This window comes from Aricia agestis, chromosome 1, assembly GCF_905147365.1.
Source record: "Aricia agestis chromosome 1, ilAriAges1.1, whole genome shotgun sequence".
NCBI classification, from domain to species: Eukaryota; Metazoa; Arthropoda; class Insecta; order Lepidoptera; family Lycaenidae; genus Aricia; species Aricia agestis.
This window is the reverse complement of record NC_056406.1, coordinates 4,705,467-4,728,237: the sequence shown is the minus strand read 5'-3', so window position 1 is coordinate 4,728,237 and position 22,771 is coordinate 4,705,467. Positions and strand designations below refer to the sequence as shown.

Genomic DNA, 22,771 nt, shown 5'->3' with positions numbered 1-22,771 from the left:
GATATTCTGTGGACCCATTTTGTCAGCGTTGGACAGACTACGTCTTGACTCTTGAGGCACACAATAAATAATTATAATCAATAATAATTTGGCTCATTACTTTTTATTGTGCTAAAAATATAAACAATTACCAAAAAAGTGCAGTAACTTGTATGAGAATCATATGAGAAAAGCGCCCGTGAGTTTCCGCCGTCAACCGACACGCGGCGTTGCCGTAGCTTAGCAACGATATCCAAGAGGCCTATTTCACAGGGTGTAACATAAATATATCGGCGGTAGTACAAAAGCATCTATAAGTAGGCAGATGTAGAGTAACAACTTGTTTATTTGCACAATGCACAATCGATTGACATAATAATTATTAAGTTTAGAAAACTAATTAGGAAGCGCCAACGAACAGACACATCCGCGCGGTTCGGGCTCTCAAATTCAAATCTTGTTTGACAAATCCACGAACGTGCCGTGGGGCCTATGTCCAAGTTCGACCGTCTGTGACATGACGTCACGCTTGCGTTCGTTCCTTCAGGTAAAACTCGCGCAGCAAGCTCCGACAAATAAATTATACTACTTTGGCATTTGAACAATAATAATTGACGATAGCTTATCTTGCTTTAAATAACAGAACATTTTCTCTCACAAATGTAAAGTATTCCAGCGTACGCGATGTGGTTATATCATCGCTCCGCCTACAGGCAATTTTTCTATTACAAGTATTACAGTAAACCGCTAATCTGTAAAAGCGACCTACAATGTTGATTACTAAAATATGAAAAAAACATTGCCCTGTAGTCTGTAGCAATGTTATTTCTTTTACTGTTAAAAGAAATAACTTCCCGCGATTCCCGCAGCATTGACTTTTGTGGTATTTACAAGTAATGAAGGAAAAAACACTTGTAAGCAAAAGCCAGTTTTTAGTAGGTATATTATGTGTCTTGCCCTGTAGTCTGTAGCAACGTTTTTTCTTTTACTGTTAAAAGAAATAACTTCCCGCGATTCCCGCACTTTTGTGGTATTTACGAGTAATAAAAGAAAAAAACACTTGTAAGCAAAAGCCACTTTTTAGTATGTGTCTAAGTTTATTCGTACGATAACATTATGTGACGTAAATAATAATTCCATCGTCTAAAATATCTGTCGTGGTTGCCAAAACGTGATCTTATCCCCAAATCTTGCGAATAAATCTTCAACTCGATTTGTATTTCCAGAGATCAGATTGTAACATTAATATCTAGGTTTGTCGGCCTACTTTGCCACTTGTATGTGTGTTACTATATTGTAATATATGTAGATGTGTGTGTATGCTATGCTATACAGGGTGTAAAAAACAAAGTGATAATACTTTAGGGTGTGTATGTGGCCTTTATATTACAGAGTTCACTGTGAAAGTAGCAGCGCTGAAACTTGAAACAGCATTTTTTTTTTAATAATCTGTGTTTTAATATGTTCATGTATGGGCAAGCATTATGCCCATACCTACAAAAGTTTAAAAAGCTTCTCTTTTAGCGCTGCTAGCTATTACTAGCTAGTACTAGCTACTTTCCCAGTAAACTCTATACAGGGCACTCTCACATGCCTTAAACTAGTCTACGATATAATAAAAACTAAGGAGGATTAACTGTGTCAAAAATGTTGTCCGCGAGTCTACAAAAATGTCAGTTCTACCCGAATACATGCATACTTTAAGCACGTATTCAGTACACAATTTTGTGTTTTCATACAAGTGACAATGATTGTCAACGGCTTTATATACTGAATGTTAGTGTTTCGTAGTTATTGTCATATTTTAGTGAGCGAAAAAGAACCAAATTCAAAACGGTTGAAGAATGGGAGTTACGTTTCCATAATTTTTATTATTCGTATCCTAAAATATTATTATCTAACTTTGTTTTGTTACGCACTGTATCTCTGTAGTCTGTATGTACTATTTAAATCAGATATACCCAACCCGCGGGCAGCATGCGACCCGCCGGGACTTTATCTGTGGCCCGCGTGATGAATAAACCATTTTGAAATTCACGCCCACCGGCAAAATAATGTAACGTCGTGAATTTCTTTCCACTTCGAACAATAACAATCGTTAATTTTGAAGAACGATATTTTTTAACCCTAAACAATTTTTGTTGCGGCTCGCGACACCAAGATCGAAACATATTTGTGGCCGTGTGAAAAAAGGTTGGGGACTACTGATTTAAGCCCATGCCAACGTCCGACACCCATGTTATTCGTAGCCGACGCCTATAATATTCATTTCCTTTCATGGCTTGCTCGGTTACTATTTATTCCTTTTATCCTTTCATTTATGACATATTTTACCCTTCGCTTTTTCCAAAGTTTTTCTGAAAAATAATCTTCTAACTTTCAAGAACATAATAATTTTACTTTTGGTATAAAGCCAGCCATTTTTTAGTTTCTATTCGTCTGCTGTTTCCCAATCTCCATGTACGAGTGTATTGAGATAGTATGGCGATCTGCAATTTCCACCTTCATTTACTAACTAGATGACGCCCGCAACTCCGTTGCGCCAAAATTCGTTTATCGCGCGGGAACCGTACATTTTGCCGGGATAAAAAGTATCCTTTGACCTTTTCCGGTACTCAAATTATCTCCTGGATACAAAATTTCAGCAAAATCGGTTCAGCGATTTGGGCATGAAGAGGTTCTTCGGCACGACTGGGCCGGCTCGACCGGAGAACGGGCTCACAGAAAACCGGCGTGAAATAACGCTTGCGCTTGCTCTGTGTTTCGCCGAATGAGTGAGTTTACCGGAGGCCCAATCCCCTAACCTTTTCCCTTCCCTACCCTCGCCTATTTCCTTCCCTACCCTCCCCTATTACGCTATTCCCTCTTATAAGGCCCGCAACGCACCTGCAGCTCTTCTGATGCTGCGAGTGTCCATGGGCGACGGAAGTTGCTTTCCATCAGGTGACCCGTTTGCTCGTTTGCCCCCTTATTACACAAAAAAAAGACAAACACACTTTCACATTTTTAATATTAGTATGGATTTATTTCAAAAGAATCAGTTTTGCTGAATGTAACTAAGCATTCCTTGCCTATCTAATACAGTCCCGAGCGTGTCATCACATCGGCGATCTCAATAAATCAGAGCAGCCCCATTAGCTGCACGCGGACCGCGGCGCGTCAGACAGGAATTATAATCTGGAGCACTATCCGTCTTCATTATTATATGCACTTCAAATGCATCATGCATATTTTGGAGATTGATCCAGACAGATTATCCCGTTATTAATTCAAAGTTATTAACGGAATACACAAGGAAATGGTTGTGAACTTTCGTGCATCTGGAGATTGGAGTATACTATAAAATATCAGCATTTGACAAAACTCACGACTTGGAAATAAGTTTCATTTAATTAATTAATTAAAGTACGGTCAATTCGCTTGAATACTTTAGTCTACCTTCTTTAAGAGTGCATTGCAATTTCTAGAACTATTTCCCATTTTTAACACCATAATATTTCTTACAGGACTACAACGACGACATCCGGCAAGAGCAGATGCTGGAGATGCAGATCCTGTCGTCCCAGAGCGACCCACGCCGCCTGACGCCGCCGGACTCCTCGCGCAGCGGGAGCGAGGAGGCGTTGCCGCTGCGGGATACGCAGCACAAGCAGAGGGTGAGCATAATGTCCCACACCAGCACAGCAGATACTGAAGATGCTGTTCTTGACTACATCCGGCTTAAGCCAACCCTGCATGGAAATAACAGCAATTCGCGCTGTTGAATTTACTGTAAGAAACTCTTCGAGTAAGGGTTCTTATTGAGCATCACTTTTCTAGAACTCTTACCTACAGCCCTTCTCTGTTCTGCGCTACGATGAGCTATTAATTGGTTCCTTCCTATCCTTTCTTTTGGAATCCAATCAGTTGTATGACGCTATTTCACGCAACACAATCGATATACCCCTAATTCAGCGCATAATCGTGTGAGGCGGTACCAACAAATTGAAAGAGGCACCATCAATCTCCCATAGTAATTCCAGTCGGACCGTAATTACGACCGATCAATAGGAACCAATCCACGATCTGTCATTAGTTACTACGACAATCTCTCTCATTGACGGTGGCGTGGTCATGAAAATTAACTTTTGTCGGTTGTTGGCCATGACTTTGTATTTGTAGTGTCATATTATCTTCACGCAACTTTTCCAACAACGCGCGGGAATCATTCCTATTTGTTAACTTATTTTATATTCCGCATTTACGAATAACAGACGGACAAAATTTATTGAGAGACACACCTTCATATTTATAATATTCATATGGATACTTTAAATTGGCAGCCATTTTCCAGAACATGCAATAACTCTCTTCAAACTCCTATAAAGGCCTGTACAAGGTGCCGAGTTTGTAGCATACCTTGGATGCCAATAAAGTTGAATCTTTGAAAGTCAGACCACAGTATCGAAAAAAATTAAATATGAACCGCCTTTTTTCTTTTTTCTAGGTGATCACGATGAAACCAATACTCTGATTGGTACAAAACAAAAACAAGGCTATTTCCGCAATTCGATAAACAGAATAAAAGGTTTACGGCATGTGTTCGGAGGAGAATGTTCCCATGAACAAACATATCATTAATTAGCTCCACACAATATCGACATAACATGTATTAATGATGCCAAACGCCCGCTGCTGACAACTCATCGGTAATTCGTTTATTCAAATAATATAATTGATATTGTGTGTAATAAGCTGATACGTTTTTAAATTCAGCAATACCAGCTGTTTCGTTTACCTATATTATAATCTCCGTTAAGACGAAACTTTGCTGACGTTTTTAAGGTAACGTAAAGTATAAACTAGTAGTCCCGATATAATAATATAGTTGTGGCTTCTTCAGTAATATAATTAGTAAAGTATTTAAAAATCTTCTATTATATCAAAACATCTGATGGTTTATAGATGATGACGGCTTTCCTGATATCATTCGATTTGGCTGAATTTGTAGTTCAAAATCAGCCAAATCGGTTCAGCAGCCTTCAAATTTTAGCGGGACAGTGAAACTTCAATCCATTTTTGAAGCTATAAGATCAACGCCTATTTTAAAATGAACCAAAAAACCTAAACTTAACCCTATAAAGCTTCCAGGTTATGTACGTTACAAACTACACACAACCTGAATGCGTGCTCGTCGCAACTCGACACCAAACAACTTCCAACAATTCCATTTGGAACTTACAACACAAAATTAGTGAGCTTTAACTCGCGCTGAACTTTCGGATCATAATATAAACGGATAAAGCTCCGCCTCAGAGAGATATCTAATAGGATACAAAGCTTTGATCAAGCTGCACTTTCAAAGCGCCGCCTTATTAATTATTTAGAGGTTCTTATGTCGTATTTAATATTCAATGCTTAAGTAGCTGTTTCTACTTGAAAATCAATATTACGATATTGCGGTATGAGTTTAATTATTTTTCATTTGGTCAGCATTTATGTCATAAAGTTAATATACCTAGCGGAAAAGAGAAACAAAGGCTTGAGCAAGCGGGATGTAACACTGCGTGGTAAAAAGAGACGTGTGATACATGACAGCAGAACTCTTTTTGTCTTATTGCCACGTTGACAATTTAATCTCATAGAATTCATGTTCAATCACGTTTGTGTAAGTGTATACGTACATATAATTTTACACACAGATGTACACCAATTTCGGTTTCGTTTGACTGCTCGTGATTGTTGCTCTATTCCGCTAGGTATATTAACTTTATGGTTTATGACATATCATGACTTCGATGGCCATATCATCTTACGTTCATAGACTGCATAAAGGTTTATCTATACTAATATATTATAAATGCGAAAGTGTGTCTGTCTGTTACCTCTTTATGATTAAACCGCAGAACTAATGCGATACTTTATATTGATAAGAATGTACGAGTCCGTAATAAATTGACGCAACGGATCAACATCACCTAATTTGTTAACAATTAAAATACTGATATTACTGACGTATCTGTCTATATGTGTATGGAATCATAGGTCCTAAACGCAAGATCATGATTGTATTTTGATCTTGCTTTTTGTTTGGAAATTTACGTAATTGCGAATATCCTTACATCAAAACATGTCTGATTAAGAGGATACACCAGGGGCGAGAGAAATTGAAAATAGGTATTTGAAAATGTATTGCTGTCTCACCAATCTCAATTCTCCCACCGCAGAGCGCGATAGAGACAACACGACAAAAGTTCTAATAAAAGAACAGAAAATCTTCGATTCGTTGTCCGCTGATTCCTTCTCCAAAACTTAACTGATTTAAGTACTTTTTTCATTAAGAATTAAAACAAGGCTTGAGCTGTGTTCCTATGTTTTATTTTTTTTTTTTGTATATTTTAGCCAGTTTCGTTTTCTGGGTGTTTGAAAACAGAGGAAAATCTTGCAATTTTTTGGGTTTTTGGACGTTCTTATCTTTTTTAATAATAAAATTATGAAAAAAAAGAAAACATAGAGACATGCTAATAGTGGCCATAGATATTCAGGAAAAAAATCATAACTCTACCGGCATTATCCAGGGAGGAAACAGGGGACAGCGTTTGTATGGAAAAACGGCGATCTGCAGTTTTCAAAATCAATATCCGCAATACACGGCCCGCTCGAGCAGTGCTTGAGCGGTCGGTGCTTTCAACGCGACCGCTCCAGAGCATTTATACGTGGGAGAGCCATGCTTCGGCACGAATGGGCCGGCTCGACCGGATAAACACCACGTTCTCACAGAAAACCGGCGTGAAACAGCGGTTGCGCTGTGTTTCGCCGAGTGAGTGAGTTTACCGGAGGCCCAATCCCCTAACCCCTACCCTATTCCCTTCCCTACCCTCAACTATTCCCTTCCCTTCCCTACCCTCCGCTATTACCCTATTTCCTCTTAAAAGGCCGGCAACGCACTTGCAGCTCTTTTGATGCTGCGAGTGTTCATGGGCGACGGAAGTTGCTTTCCATCAGGTGACCCGTTTGCTCGTTTGCCCCCTTATTTCATTAAAAAAAAAAAATATTCCGTCCCGACTCCAACTTGCGGTCCGTCTATGGCCAGTACTCTGACTATTGTATGTTTCAGCTGGCCACGGTCCCGGCGCCGGCGCAGCCGACGCTGCCGGCGGGCATCGTGAGCCACGTGGGCGGGCGGGACTTCTCCCCGCCCGTGCCCACCTCCGCCTCCGACCATCTCGCCGCCCATCACCAGGTTAGCTAATGTTTCTATCACTTAAGGCGATAACGTCTGCCATTTAACGTCTGAGCTTTAAGAGGTGATTATACAAGGTGTAACAAAACTAAGTGATAATACTTTAGGATGTGTATGCTCTTTGTAGAGAGTAAACTGTGAAAATAGCAGCGCTGAAAGACCGATTTTTTTACTTTTGTATGGGCAAACGCCCCAGTGTCACGAGTTTCCCCATACAAAAGTGAAATGAAATGAAATTATATTTATTTGGATAAAATATGGTTGCTTAAGATGTTACATTTCGAAAGATCGCATATTTTGTCGTAGTTGACGACGTCCAAATAATATTATAATCACAATTATAATAATTAAGTAGTAAAGTTATTAACACATTTTTATGGCTGGCAATTTATAAGTAAGTAATTATATCATTCATTAGTCATAAATAATAATAATTTGGTAGTAAAAAGTTGTAATTTCTAATTTCTCGTTACAAGTCAAAATTAAGTTAAAAATATAATGTCAAAATATTCTAAATGTCAAAGTTATTTAATTAAGACTGCAAATTGTCAATATAACCTTAAAACTAACCAACTAACAATTATTTATACAAAAAACATACTACTACTTGTCTTTGGTTTTTTATCTATTCGAGTTTCTAAAAAATTTTGTGGGTACTTGATCTATTAATTGTGTAAAGACATGTTTATTATTACTTACAAATTTAAATATTTCTAATATATACATGCTTGGTAAGGTCAATATATTATATTTTTTGAACAAAGGCCTACACGATTCATATGGTGGAACCCTTGCTATGGCTCGGAGACATTTTTTTTGGACTATAAATGCCTTATTTAATGGGGTTGAATTTCCCCAAATTACTAGTCCATAGCGCAGGATAGATGAAACGTATCCGTGATAGGCCATAATTGCAGTCTGATCACTTACTGTCCACGCAAGTCTTCTCAAGACATACACGAATCTGTTTAGTTTAGAACAGACTTTGTTTATGTGTGCATGCCAGTTGCAATATTTGTCCATTTGTATACCTAAAAATACGTTCTCATCTACTCGTTGTATAATTTCATTTTTATAATAGTTTGTAAATTGTATATATTTTGTTTTGTTAATATTAATTTTTAAATTATTTGATGTCAGCCATTGAATTATAAGATTAAGTACTAAATTAATGTCATTTTCGGTTTTGTTCACGTCTGTTTTATTATTGAATGTAAATAGCATAGCTGTTATGTCGTCAGCAAATAATGTTAATTTATAATTAGTCATAATGGAAATGTCATTAATATAAAACAGGATTAATAAAGGACCTAAAACTGAGCCTTGAGGGACTCCAAATTCATTTAATAGACTTTTAGATTTACTATTTACTGATCCCTTGTTTAAGTTGATATATTCTATGACTGTGTATTGCATCCTATCCTCTAGAAATGATTTAATCCATTCAAGAGCTGGTCCTCTAATACCCATTTTGCTAAGTTTATCTAGTAATATTTTGTGAGAAACAAAGTCAAATGCTTTAGTCATATCTATAAACATAACTATACAATGATCTTTATTATCCACACAGTTAATAATTTGATTTGTAATATTAAAGCAAGCTTGTTGTGTCGATTTATTCTTTTGGAATCCGTATTGTTCGTTTTTTAGTAAATTGAATTTGTTTATAAAGGAAATAATTCTCTTGTGCATAGCCTTTTCAAATATTTTAGACAAAATAGGGACTAAGGTAATTGGTCTATAATTGTTTATTTGTCTACGATCACCTTTTTTATGCAGGGGCTTAATAATCGACGTTTTTAATTTACTAGGAAAAACGCCGTCAGTAAACGATTTGTTTATAAGAGCTGCCAAAACTGGAGCTATAATATTTTTGCATTCTTTGATTATTTTCGTAGAGACTTCATCATAGCCAACTGTGCTAGTATTCTTCATAGAAGTGATAATTTGTTTGATTTCATCACTCGTACATGGACTTAAGAAAATGCTCGTAGCATTTTCAACAATATTGCTTGTTGCCTTAGAATCCGAGCTCGAAATATTCACATTGGTATTTTTTATAAAATAATCGTTAAAAGTATTTGCAATCCCTAATGGGGTGTCAACTTTATTATTATTTAAATTAATTATTTCTGTTATATATTTTTTTTCATCATTATTGTTCGAGATATTTTTTACAATGTTCCAGGAAGCTTTGCACTTATTTTTGGATGTTGCTATGTATTTAGTGTGAGACTTTATTTGGGCATATCTGAAGCATTTTCTTAATGTTCTGCTATACTTTTTGTATTTATATTTTGTATTTTTGTTTTTGTCTCGATAGGCGCTAAATTGTAATTTGCGTTTAGTTTTACAACTTATTTTTAAGCCCTTTGTAATCCAGTTTGGCGTTTTGTGTGTCTTAGAAACCTTTATACGCATCACGGGAAAACAGAGTTTATATAATAGTAGAAACTTGTCATAGAAATTATTAAAATCGTCATTAAAATCATGTAAATTATAACATTCGTTAAAAGAAATGCTTGCTTTTTTTGAAATGCTTGAGTTTTTAAATTTTTTTATATTATCTTTATTATAAGCTCTTTTATAGATATATTGGCATGTATGTATATTGCTTTTATATTCTTCTACTGGTATCGAGATAAGTTGTGCAGTGTTATGGTCAGATAGACCTAGGTGTAAGAGTTCACTATTAGCATTTGTCAAATTACTTATTATATTGTCTATACATGTCATCTGCCTTGTAGGTTGATTAAAGTGTATTTTTAAATTATAATTAGATGTAATGTCACGTAAGTTATCAGATTCTTTAGTTTTTTTTAATAGATTTATATTAAAGTCTCCTGCAATTACAATACTTTTATTTGTTTTTTTTTTATTAAATTATGCAATAACGTGTCAAGCTTTTCAAAAAATGTATTGACTACTGACGTTGGGGTTCTGTATATGCATATAATAATCATATTCAGATCTACTATTTCTATACCGCAACATTCAAAATCATTATCAGTAGAGTATGAAAAGTTAATAGTAGTGCAGTGTGAAAACTTATTTTTTTTGACAAGTATACAGGCACCACCTATGGAAAAAAAACTTAGTCTGTCAGCGCTGCTACTTTAACAGTGAACTCTCTACAAGGAACACGTACACACCCTAAGTATTATCAGTTAGTTTGTTACACCCTGCACACGGCGAAGCCGATCAAATCTGGTTGGGCTGGCGCAGGCAGACCTGACCAGATTCGTACACATACTAGAATACATCATATCGTATTGACCAGATTCCATAGGTATTTCCGTATATAGGAACTTTAGAGAAAAACTCAAGAAAATTGTAAAAGTTTATGATATTGGATGGATCATGGAAGTATGTTCCTTATTCTTACATTCAAAACTTTCTGAACGGATTTTAATAAAAGCTACTAGTACTTTAGCTGGTAATCAGTATTCACGTGGAAAAATAACCTTGTGAAAACACTGGCCTGTTCTATCCGCAGTTATTTATAGCTCGTATGGCCAGAGTTATTGAATGTATTTTGACAACGTCTTATTTCCTTATAGATTTATTGCCCTCATTGATATTCCGATGCTGAGTGCTGAATACGGGAAAACACAGCCTCGTCGAGTAACCAGTGTAACCAGATTACAAATGTGAATGATTTAGATAATAAGTGGGATTATGTTATAAAGGCTCAAAATGGTGAAATATGCGCATGCAAATAAATCGGCCTCAAATTTTATTTTTGGACGACGCAGACGTTATAAGTTTAGGTATAGCGGTCTAAGATTGTAGTCATATCAATATAGAATCAAGTAGGCGTATAAATTGCACGGATCGGGAATAGGCAAGCGTCACATGGTAGTTACATGTCTATGTGTGCGACGCAAGCACAACAGACAGAACGAACGGTCGTTCTGTAAATTGTGGTGCAAGAAAATTCTACGACTTTAAAATCCAATAAATTAATAATATAGCTAAGAATCGCCGGCGTGTGAGTTCCAGAACCGGTGGTTGATCAACAAGGACAATTCTGAAAACTACTTTTAATTTTTTAATTTGAAGCTACTTCAAATTTATTCAGCGATTAAAAGTTTTTTTTTTTTATTTTTTTAGCTGGCTACGGGTCATGCTGGTCACGGCATGCTGGTCGGCGGCGGCGTCATCCAGCAGCCCCCCACACACCACCTGCTGACACAGAACTCCATACTCGGTCAGTGTGATTGTTGTGTACTATCTTGTATTACATAATACATTGTATATCTCTAGCAACTTATATGTTTCAAAATTAGTATAGTAAACCGAAAGGGGGTGAACTCAGAGGGACATTCTGAACAACTTTTGTTCTACGACTTTTGGAAATGCGCGAAAAAAAATATTGATTTTCCATAGAAACTTCACGTGACTTTTTACTAAGAAAAGCATTTTTCGCGTATTTCCAAAAGTCAATGAACAAAAGTTATTCAGAATGACCCCCTGAGTCACCCCCCTTCGGTTTACTGTACTACTTTTGAGATGCCCAGTACAAGTTACTATTTAACACATATTTAGGAACGACGTATATGTCATCAAAACTATTTTTATAAATTATTTATTGTATTAGTTTAAAGACCGACATCATATTTTTTAAAATAAAATATGGGTAGTAACTAGTTAAAATGTAGAAAATAATAACATATAAAAATTGGAAAACCAAAGTTACATCTTCCTTGATCGACATCATAGCAGTGACGTTGTGGTAATCATGGTGAATGGTCCATCACGATTCACGGCCCAACGCTATTTCTACCTTTCGCATTAGGGTCAATTCAGACCGCAACAAGACCGTACCGTAGAGCCCGTAGATGACTAGATGCATATTTCTAAATTTGTACTGAATTGACAGATTTGAAATAGCTTTGTCCACACTGTGCCTTTTTCTGTTCATCAAGGGCATGCGTTATAGCGCAGTCAACAGCGAACGTGAGGCATGCCCGCGACGCATGCCCTCTGATCGTATCCAAAAAACAAAAATGACAATGTTGGCGTTGCGTCAAAACGAAAGAAAGAAGATGACGAAAATTGAAGACGAAAGCGCATAATGTGGACATGGGGGAGGACTGAGGCGTCTTGCAAATCTGTCATATCCCAAAGAGAATATTATACGTTTTATCAAATCCATACAAAAGAAATACACCTACGCGTCGCGTTGCCGTTTGAATATTTGGCCTCATTAGGCAAGTTTGCTTGTTAGTTGTTACGTTTGCAACTATGCAACGCAGTGATTGCACCAGTAAATGACACACATCAAAACTTGAAACACTTCGCTGGAACTTAAATCGGCCGTAAATATGAGAGCGTAGTTGGGAAGTCGCTGCCTGATTATTAACACGAACTTCCACACTTTGACTTCATTAGAGGTAACGTGATTACGCCACGAAATATAGGGAACGTGCGCAATTAAGGTGCTGAAAACTGGAATAGCCTATCCGAAAAATTTTGTCCATTTACTTGACATGCGCTGCCATCTATAGTTCCTGTCCGGTCTCATCACTGACCTCCATTATACAAGTACGCTGGACTTATGATGCCCACCTGTTTTTGTGCCTATTTGAAGCGGAATCAGCCCCCCAAAGCGGGGGAAGAGAATTAAATCTAACGTAAATTGCAAATGGCCGCTTAATCGTTATTTATTGTCATCACTAGTATTAGTTCCAAGTGCCCTCACTACTATCAGCGCCAATATGGCGCCTTCAAACGTTATTTTTACGTCAGATTTAGTTCTCTTTCCCCGCTTTGGGGGCGCTTCAAATAGGCACGAAAAGTAACTATCATTTCAAAGGGTATCATAAGTCCAGGGTACTTGTATATTTGTATAATATATAATGGAGGTCAGTGGTTCTCGTACAAAGAAAGTGCTGTTTCAAAATCCATAACTTTTGCTGTATAATTTACTTGACGTGTCCTGCCACGTCTTATAGTTACTGTACGTTCCCTACACAGGCTACACATGACCCAGTATGCTCTTTCGAAGGCTCATCGAGTATTCCGCGCTGAGAGCTGTAATTAGTGCCTTGTATATTAATTATGTATAATAAGACACGATTCTGAGTACCTTATCTAACTCAACAGCATGTCTTACATGTGTCTACTTAGGCCCACTTGCATAAATCTGGGTTAGTTAACCCTGGGTTAATAATGTTGTCGGTTTTATAAAATATACGAAGAACAGAAGATACGACGACACTGAGCACACCTTGAACCTTGCTGAAAATATGTTTTAAGTGCCGATTATAAATCTCTAGACCAGCTATAGTCAACATGCGGCCCGCGGGCCGCACTTGTTTGTGGCCCGCGTGTAGTTAAATCACTTAGAAATTTACGTCCAACAAAGTCGTGAAAAGTTTTTCACTTTTAAATCACTAATTTTGAAGAACGTAACTAACCTTAAAAATTCTGGTTGAGGCCCGCGACACCAAGACCAACACGTGTTTGTGGCCCGGATCAAAGCCCGGATAAAAAAAGGTTGAGTGCCACAGACCACTGCTAAACATTACAGGAATTAATAACACTGTTGATCGAAAAGCTATTAGGTATTTAGAAAATATATGAGTAGGTAAAAACATTTTTTAGATTTCCCAAAAGTTTACATCAAGCTGACAGACTAGGTTGCAATTCCAGAAATTATAGATACTTTGTAAAAACATTTCATTCGATAGTTTCAACAGAGAAGTGAGATACAAAAAAATAATGTCCTGTCAAATAACATTACATTATTTATTACCTTGGCTGTTAAAACTGTCAAATGCAATTTGGCTAAATACCGTGGTTGTTAACTTTATCGTAGTCAAAGCAGTTAGTGTTTTTCTCTGTATAATATTATAATATCTAGCCGGTATACCAATAGAAGCGTTAGGGGCAACGTCAGAATATTGTTTGCTGAGACCTCACAACTTCTGACTTCGGCAGTCAGAAGTTCCGACTTCTGTAGTCAGAAGTTGTGACGTCAGGAGAGTTTGCGGGCCGCTAAACTGCAACGTATATCATAACGCTGTATTCGGGATATTTGCTTGTTTCCCATTTCGAATATTAAAGCTAGCGTCTCTGGAGTAATGTCAAACTGATTGCGGTTCCTTAAAAGGAAGCATGAAACTAGTTAAATGACAATATTATGTAGGTACATATTTACGTACACAGAAACACAGGTTGCAACAAGTTACTTTAACTATAACTTTAACTTAAACCATAATAAAATGTCAAATGAACTGTCAAATCGATAGTAAAAGTCCATAATGGACGCCATATTTAATTATAAACTTAACCTTAACTATAACTACGCCTAAGGTGCAACCCACCCTAAGAATTAAAATTCCTTATCACAAAAATTACTGAACCGATTTTGATGAAACATCAGGGTTAAATAGATAACCTCCTTTTTTGAAGTCGGTTAAAAATTACTGATATTATGATTAGTATTTCTTATGCGTCCTCTTCATGTTGGCCTATGATGATGGCCGAACGATTACAAATGTGTAGGAACCTATCTAGGCCGTTTGTTCATCATGGCGAGTCTTATAAGCGAACATACCCATACTACGTGACCCATTTAGGGGGGGAGGGGGGTCTTCAAAATACTACGCTCGGTCACAAGAGAAGGGGAGGGGGTCTAGAGTTTTGTCACGTAGTCAATATCGCCGAGAGAAACGTCATACGAAATTTTTTTTCTCGACATTTAATTAAAACTTGACACTGGCATTTTTTGTTTATTTATAGCCAAAAATTATTCTTGTCAATACCACGTGAACAATTGAAGGGGGGGGGGGTCTTAGCATATAAATACTACGCGTGGTCACCAGGGGGAGGGGGGTGGGGGTCAAAAATCTTAAAAAGTAGGTCACGTAGTATGGGCATGTGCTCCCTTATTCAGGCAATCAGGATTATGCATTATATGGCGTGCCCCAGCTTAGAGTAGGGCCTTCTTATATTATCTGCTTGTTGGAAGATCTATATTAATTGCAGTTTCAACTACTCTACTTTCTATAGTTAATGTAGTTGAACCTAAAGTTGTTATCGCTTACAAAAACACCATCAAATCACATCTCTTCGCCATCCTTTAACAATAACACAACATCTCTCATATTAACCACCACTAACCCCCAGGCGGCGACATCCTGGGTCTGAGCAGCCCGGTGCTGGGCGGCGTGCTGCACCACCCGGCTCTCCGGGGGGTCAAGCCGGCCGCCGTGCACGCTCTGGCGACGCAAGGTCGGTACGTCTCGTTTATAGCTCCCTTATATCATCATCGTTCCTTCTCTCTCTTTCCTGTATTTCTGGATCTCTATCTCTTTTTTAATCAGAAATAACGCTACGTCTTATTAGACGCTCCCTTACATTTTGTCATCATCGCTCCTTCTCTCTTCTTCCTCTATCTATATTATATTTCTTCTCTTTCTTGGTCTGTAAGTATATCTTTCTTAATTAGAAACAACGGTACGTGTATAGCTCCCTTACATTTTATCATCAACGCTCTTTTCTCTTCTATGTCCTTCTACAGGGTGTAACAAAACTAAGGGTGGGTTGCACCAACATACTTTAACTATTACAAAATGTCAAATAAACTGTCAAATCCCTAGTAGAAGTCCATAATGGACAACATATTTGACGATAACCTTATAACTTTAACTATAACTACGCCTCTGGTGCAACCCACCCTAAGTGATAATATTTTAGGGTGTGCATCAGTCTCCTATGTAGAGTTCGCTGTGAAAATAGCAGCGCTGGAAGACCAAATTTTTTCCACTTTTGTATGGGCAAGCGCCCCAGCATCACGAGTTTCCCCATACAAAAGTAAAAAAGTGGTCTTTCATCGCTGCTACTTTCACAGTAATGTCAACAAGGAACACGTATCTCTAAAGTATTATCACTTAGTTTTGTTACATTTTGTATATTTGTCTTAAACTGAAATCACCAAAAATGTACCGTCTGTATCATCACTTCCTCTACCTGTATATCATCTTCTTTCTCTCTCTATGTCTATTGCAACTGCAGCATCTCTGATGATCTCTGATCTTTTCTAATCTCTCTAATACACTCAGAGATCGTTGACGGTCTAATGGTTGTCACTAATCAACATACATTATTATTAAACTCTCATTGTAGATGCATGACTAGAAGCAGCCGGAAACTTAAGGTGATCGCACATAGAGCGCGTGCTGGCAAATGTGCGATCAGCTTTAGGAAGACTATCACAAAAAGTAACATAAAACGAAAAAAAAAACGATGTAATTAATAAAAGATAATATGTAAGACTATTCCTTTCTGATAGTTCCTAGGTTACAAAAAAAGGATTTTTTGTTAACTATGGTAGCATTTGTGGATCAATTATTACTCGACTGCAAGTGACGGTCGTCGGCGGGTGGTTTCTAAAACTCAAACGATTCTTGCTCGTCGCCCGTCGAACTCCGGCCTCATCCGCAAATTCCCCGTGCTTAATGAGAAAAGCGGAGGTGGCCCAAGACATGAGACAAAGTGATTTCACAATGAAAATATGTATCTATTTCCATACGTGTGTAGGTATTTGATGATTTTTTATTATGAGTTATATATTATAAAATTATCTCCCAAGTAATAAATTATACAACAAAAGTTATGTTTTAAGAAATACCATATTTTTCCTTACCACAATATCGTATAGTGAATAAATTTGTCAATAAACATGTTTAGTTAAACGTATATCATATATGGTCTATTAGCAAACAGAAAATAATATTAGCTATAAATAAATAAATAAATATAATGAGATTTTCTAATATTATAATTATTAAAATTCTCTCATCATTTGTAACTTGCACCATACATAAAAATCTTCCTTTAGTCTTTTGTCCGCGTGTTATTTTGCTGAAATTGTTACTCAATTTTTTATTCGTTGCTGTAACAAAAGCCTATTCTCTTTTGTTATAGACGATACGCCTCAGGTCATTTTATATGCTGGACGTAAATACCTATAGGTATACACCGTATGTGAGGGCCTGCGTAGACGAGCCACCTATATACCGTACGTAAGGGCCTGCGTAGACGAGCCACACGGACGGACACGTCCGCCACCTGCGAATCTGTAATGTACTCTTTCGGCAATGCATTAATTTTAAATTAGTTTTTTTTAATCAATTATGGACTGAACGAGTATCGCGAATGACCCCTGTCATTATGAGACCTTAGCTAACTTAGCCTCTAAGTACAGGAACTTTGTTAATATTATAGTTTTTATTATAAAGAACGTTAGCTGGAAAAATTGACAGTCCGTTTCAAAAATACTGGACAAGTGTAGTACCTTAGTAGTAATAAGAAGTAGGTTAAATTACATTTACTAACAAATACTAACTCTTAATTATTACATAAACTTTATTATTGTATACTAACCAACTTACTAACACCTTTGTTGTTATTTTTGTAAGTAGTACTTATATTAAGTATATCTTAATTTTTAATGTCATAATATTATATAACCTGTAACTGTTAGGCTACAATATGGGCTATTTGGCCTGAAATAAAGATATTATTATTATTATAAAGATGCTACCTCACCGGGAGCATATTTCGCGTGTAATGTAACGTTACAGAGTCGAGAATTACATCAGTGAAGGAGGAGAACCGAGCACTACAATGCGCACCTTGTAATGATACATGATATTTTGATATACATAACTTACAACCTTTAATCTTATATCTTTAAACGAGCAATTCTTGTATATTTATATATATAATTGGAATCTCGGAATCGGCTCCAACGATTTTCATGAAATTTAGTATATAGGGGGTTTCGGGGGCGATAAATCGATCTAGCTAGGAATCATTTTTAGAAAATGTCATTTTATTCGTGTTTTATCGAATACCGAGCAAAGCTCGGTCAAATAGCTAGTTTGACATTAAACACGAGAATACTCGTCGGTCAGGGAGATAGAATTGTAATGTTATGCTCAAAGCCAAATCTATAATCTTACATTACACGCGAATGCTTCCGGTGAGGGAGCGCCTTAAGGTCAAAAATGGAATTCTGTCTAGAATCTAGATCATGCGCCTCGCTGCTGACTGCACATCGACGACCAAAACCAATTATTTTCCATCTGCGTTAAGCTAATCTTTTTATTTAATTAAAATATTTTCATGTTGGTTGAAAAATAGTAGTGTATAATATAATCCTTTGGAGTTTAGTACCAGTATACCGAATGCATTTTAAAATGTTAATAACCTGCAGGCTGCAGCGCGCCCATTCAGACGTGCACTCCTTGCGCCAGCTACATGTTACCCTCTAATATACAATTAAAACAACTTAGCGGTTATATTTTGAAGGAAAATATAGATTTATTTTCAAAGCTCAGTGAAAATATTAATAAAAGGATGGAGGAAGGAAAATATAAATTAATTCTTAAAGATAAGCGAAAACATATCACACTCAAGAACTATTTACCTAAGGCTACAAAATGTCAAACAAAAAAGTTTTTAAAGGTTAACGTATTAAATAGGTTGAGAGGGCGACTAACCCAAAAAATAAAAAATCGTCCTTCTCTCTTCACACTCACGCCCGTCTTCCATATGCCAGGTGAAAAAGGACGACGCGGATTCATCGCCAAATTAGTTTTTTCTCAATAACTCGATTAATATACTAACAACATTTTAAAACTCCGCTAGGTCGGTTTCTCAGTGATGAATTTTATACAATGTGTTAAAATATTAACTTAGTTCAATGCATGGTTATGGCAATAAATGAAAAATTCGTGAAAATTAGATACATCTTTGTAATTTTTTTCCATCGAGAAAATTTTAAGATATAATCGTGTTTTTGCTCAGATCGAATTCTCAGAAATATAATGTAGTATCATAATTTAGAAAATGAAACAATTCGGGGCTTATTTTCGAGTATAAAAATGAATTTTAAAATCTAAAATGTTGGGTTAGTCGCCCCCTTAATGGTATTTTCTATCGACTCACCGAACTGAAGTTTTACTTCTGTGAAGGGAATTTGCGTTTGAATGGCGATCGTTTCATTCACTGCATTCACTAATTGCGGTTGTGGTAATTATTATGTTTCAAGTTCTTTGCGTACTCAATTTAAAATTCTAATCGATCAAATATTACCAGCTAACTTAAATCTGGGCTACTGAATCAAATTATTATACATTGTGTGCATTAAAGAAAATTAAAGTGTAAAGACAAAATCACTGCATTTCTTCATAACATTTCTACTGCCATGCAAAATTTCTGGCGCACTCACCTTGTGACCGGACTATTCGTAAAGTTTATGTTATTAATTTATATCAACATTTTACATTTTTTTATAACTTTTTCAAGTTATTAATTGAAAAAGGAACGTAATTACAATTTATAAGCTTTAGACATTTACTATGTAAATAAAACCAAGGCAGTATTTAAGCCAAAAAAAATAAGGTTAAACAATTAACACATGCCATTTGTAAGTAAGAAAAATTATTCTCGAGTCCGACCGACGAACGCCCTTCGGTCAGATTAACGAAGAATAAATTAATCTTATTTACGAAAAGAGGAAAATTAAAAGAAGGCTCGGAGAAATAAATATCATAATATTTTACCTAATTAAATCCATGTCAAAGGTGGCCGTCGGCCGAGGAAGTTGAATAAATTTCGATTCGATAAAGTTGATTTCATTTACGCGCTACTTTGGTCGGCCCAATTAGAAGGTTTGTGAATCGGATTTTTTGTTTATTTCCGTCGATTTGCGGTTTTATAGCGCCGCGTGTTTAAGACTGTTGTTGACATTTATTTAAAAAGGAAACTCGAAGTGGATTCTATATTATATTTTACTGCTATTGAGCTTTGGATCCCTCGGGGCCTAGATCGCAATAGCAAGGTTAAGTAGTTAACGTGTATGCCTGTCTAGCCGACCATATTATGTATATTATATTAGGTAAATAATATTATAATCGTTATATTATCCAACAACGACTATGACGGAGCATTTGTGCTGTTAAAGAATAACCACCAGGATTTGAAGGTTTCGTACCGTTCAGGACGATCGACGAAAAGGATAGGAATTGAGAACAGAGCACCACCACCACCACACTGATTAACTTCTGGTATACCTCCAAAAATTGTCATAAATCTAGATGTATTTTGAAAACAAAAAGTTTGCGAAACACTGTTCTAATGTGTCGTTTCCCGCAGGTGCGGTTGGGGCGGGTGGGGTGGGGGTCGCGAGCGGACGCAAGCGGCCCCTGCTGGGCGGCGCGCGGCCCGCCATGTCGCCGACTAAGCGCGCCGTCATGACGCTGCTGGCCCGCGCGCGCGCCGCCACGCACAAGCACGCGCCCGCGTGGCCCGCGCCGCACGAGTATGTAAACTTACTGAAGCATTTACCACTTACCGCTCTTACGATGATTAATGATTAATGACTTTCATGAAGGACCCCTTTTGTTACTAATCTTGTTTTTATTAATATTAACGTACTTTATGAAAGACTTGTAACATCTGAATATTTTAATAAAAGCGTGATCCCCTCTCACATTGCATAAAAAAGTTTAATCAAGATTTATTTGGTGACAAGATTTTCTTTCCTCAATTTTATTAGGGGAATGCAGTTACTTGGTTCTATATTAAGTTTTCCTCAATTTTCCAGTCACCCCGCGCTGCTGCCCCTCATCAGGGACGACTTCGTCACCGGCGTCGGCGTCAACATCAACTTAGCGTAATGTAGACAACGACTTAGTCAAATTCTCAATTAGATAAAACAATTTATATTGTACATATTTAGCTTACATTTTATCTACATAGACTATTGTTTTTTATGGTTGAATAAGAGGTATATGGAATTCATTTTTACTAGTATAAGCGCTGAAAACATTTTTAAAATAGTCGGTTCATATAAAATTTCGTATAAAATACAATGAACTATAATAATGATAGGAATGAAAAATTTTAATTACAATTTTAATGTGAACCTAGCATACTTTGTGTATCGTTGAGGCATTTGTGACTGACACTGAGTACCATTTTCTTACGTCGCAGTCAACGTGTTAAGCGTATAATATGAACTATGAATGAATCTGAATCAGAGCTGACATAGTTCATGTCATATTGAACAAAAATATATTAAATAGCCCCAAAGTACCCACTTTGGGGTTATATAATATTTTTTATTAAACCCACAGTTTGGTTACACTTTTGCCTCGTCATGCCACGTCTACGTCTACGATTCTAAAAGATAATGCCGATGATATTTTAACAAATCACCTTCAGAATTGTGTATAATATTCACCATACTAGCTATATACTACCTACGATATAATAAATATTCGTAAATGTAGGAATAAAGTCTAGTCAATTGAGCGGCCTACGAAATTGCTTGTGAAGCTCCAAGATTCGATTCCCGGTTTAATTCCGCCGTATCTTTATCGATTGCTCCTAATTTATTACGAGGTAGCCGAGCTGTCTCGCTTAGGGAGCTATCAGACAGAGAGCGGTCACGCGTTCAAGCGTTCGGCGTTCGCATTCTGCGTTCGAGCGGTCAGTCACAAAGGAGGAATTCTGACGCGGTTGCAATGTCCCCTGTGTTAGTATCTCTATATAACATAATACAACTCAATGAACCCAAAACTGATCGCTTAAACTTGAACTTGAACGCGGTCAACAGCGCGACCGCGTGACCGGCGACCGCTCTCTGTCTGGTGGTTCCCTTAATTATAGCAAGTGTCTATAATAAATATCTTGTTTAAGACGGTTTTGAAGTTTTGATCCTCGAAAAGTTGGGGATATTTAAAAATGTTGTTTCAGACTAACGAAGACTCTTTAAATTGCGAACATAAATTATTGTGTACAAGTTACCTCCAGTGAAAGGTTTTTTTTTCAATATTCCATTGTCACAATGTTTATTGACTAAAGTAATTTTATGAGGTACCTATCTCCATGTTGGTCCATTATGGACCAAATAAAAGCGATCGATAACGTGTGGGCAGGCATATTCGTCAATGATCGTTGTCGATTATGCATGCAGACAGCTTCGCAATCATAGTCGCAAACATTAACCATGTTCCATCCATTATGACTCAATTTGGACTCAATGTGGAGAGGCGTACCGACTTTCGTCAGTTTGATTTTTACTTTCCTTGGCCGTGTCTTGCGAAGGGAGACGGATCTTGGATGGTTATAGGGCTTATAAAGGACCAGGTATATCCTACAATAAGTAGTATGTAATATTCTGTAAATACTCGATGTTGTTCATAAGAAATTATTATAAAATTTAAAAAACAATCGATTATTTTGTTGTTATTTAACGAGCTTTATCTACGGAATCACGTTTGCATGTTAATAGATCGTTATTCATAAAGATATTTTAAATACACCTCCGATATATCATTGTATGTACACACCAAATTAAATGTTTATAAATGCACTTATTTTATGAAATTGTTACGATATTCACAATCAATGTAATATTACAATAGAGTGCAGATAGCCTAGGTTCCGAAAAGAAATCTAGTTTACTAGCCATCCATAGCTCAAGACGTCATCGTGTATCCGTCGTCACATTTTATTGGTTTACCACTGATGAGACAAGTGCAGTGA

At 36.8% G+C, this 22,771-nt stretch overlaps 1 protein-coding gene across 1 annotated transcript in view; it reads left to right on the top strand.

Annotated features, from left to right (window-relative positions):
* The window catches only part of LOC121734670 (KH domain-containing, RNA-binding, signal transduction-associated protein 1), a 217,170-nt gene extending 194,399 nt beyond the window's left edge, over positions 1-22,771 (top strand). The window contains exons 6-11 of the mRNA XM_042125626.1: positions 3,486-3,635; positions 7,076-7,201; positions 11,315-11,411; positions 15,338-15,442; positions 20,375-20,540; positions 20,826-22,771. Of these exons, the coding sequence (XP_041981560.1) occupies positions 3,486-3,635; positions 7,076-7,201; positions 11,315-11,411; positions 15,338-15,442; positions 20,375-20,540; positions 20,826-20,898 (717 nt within the window). The 3' untranslated portion in view covers positions 20,899-22,771. The remainder of the gene's footprint in view (positions 1-3,485; positions 3,636-7,075; positions 7,202-11,314; positions 11,412-15,337; positions 15,443-20,374; positions 20,541-20,825) is intronic.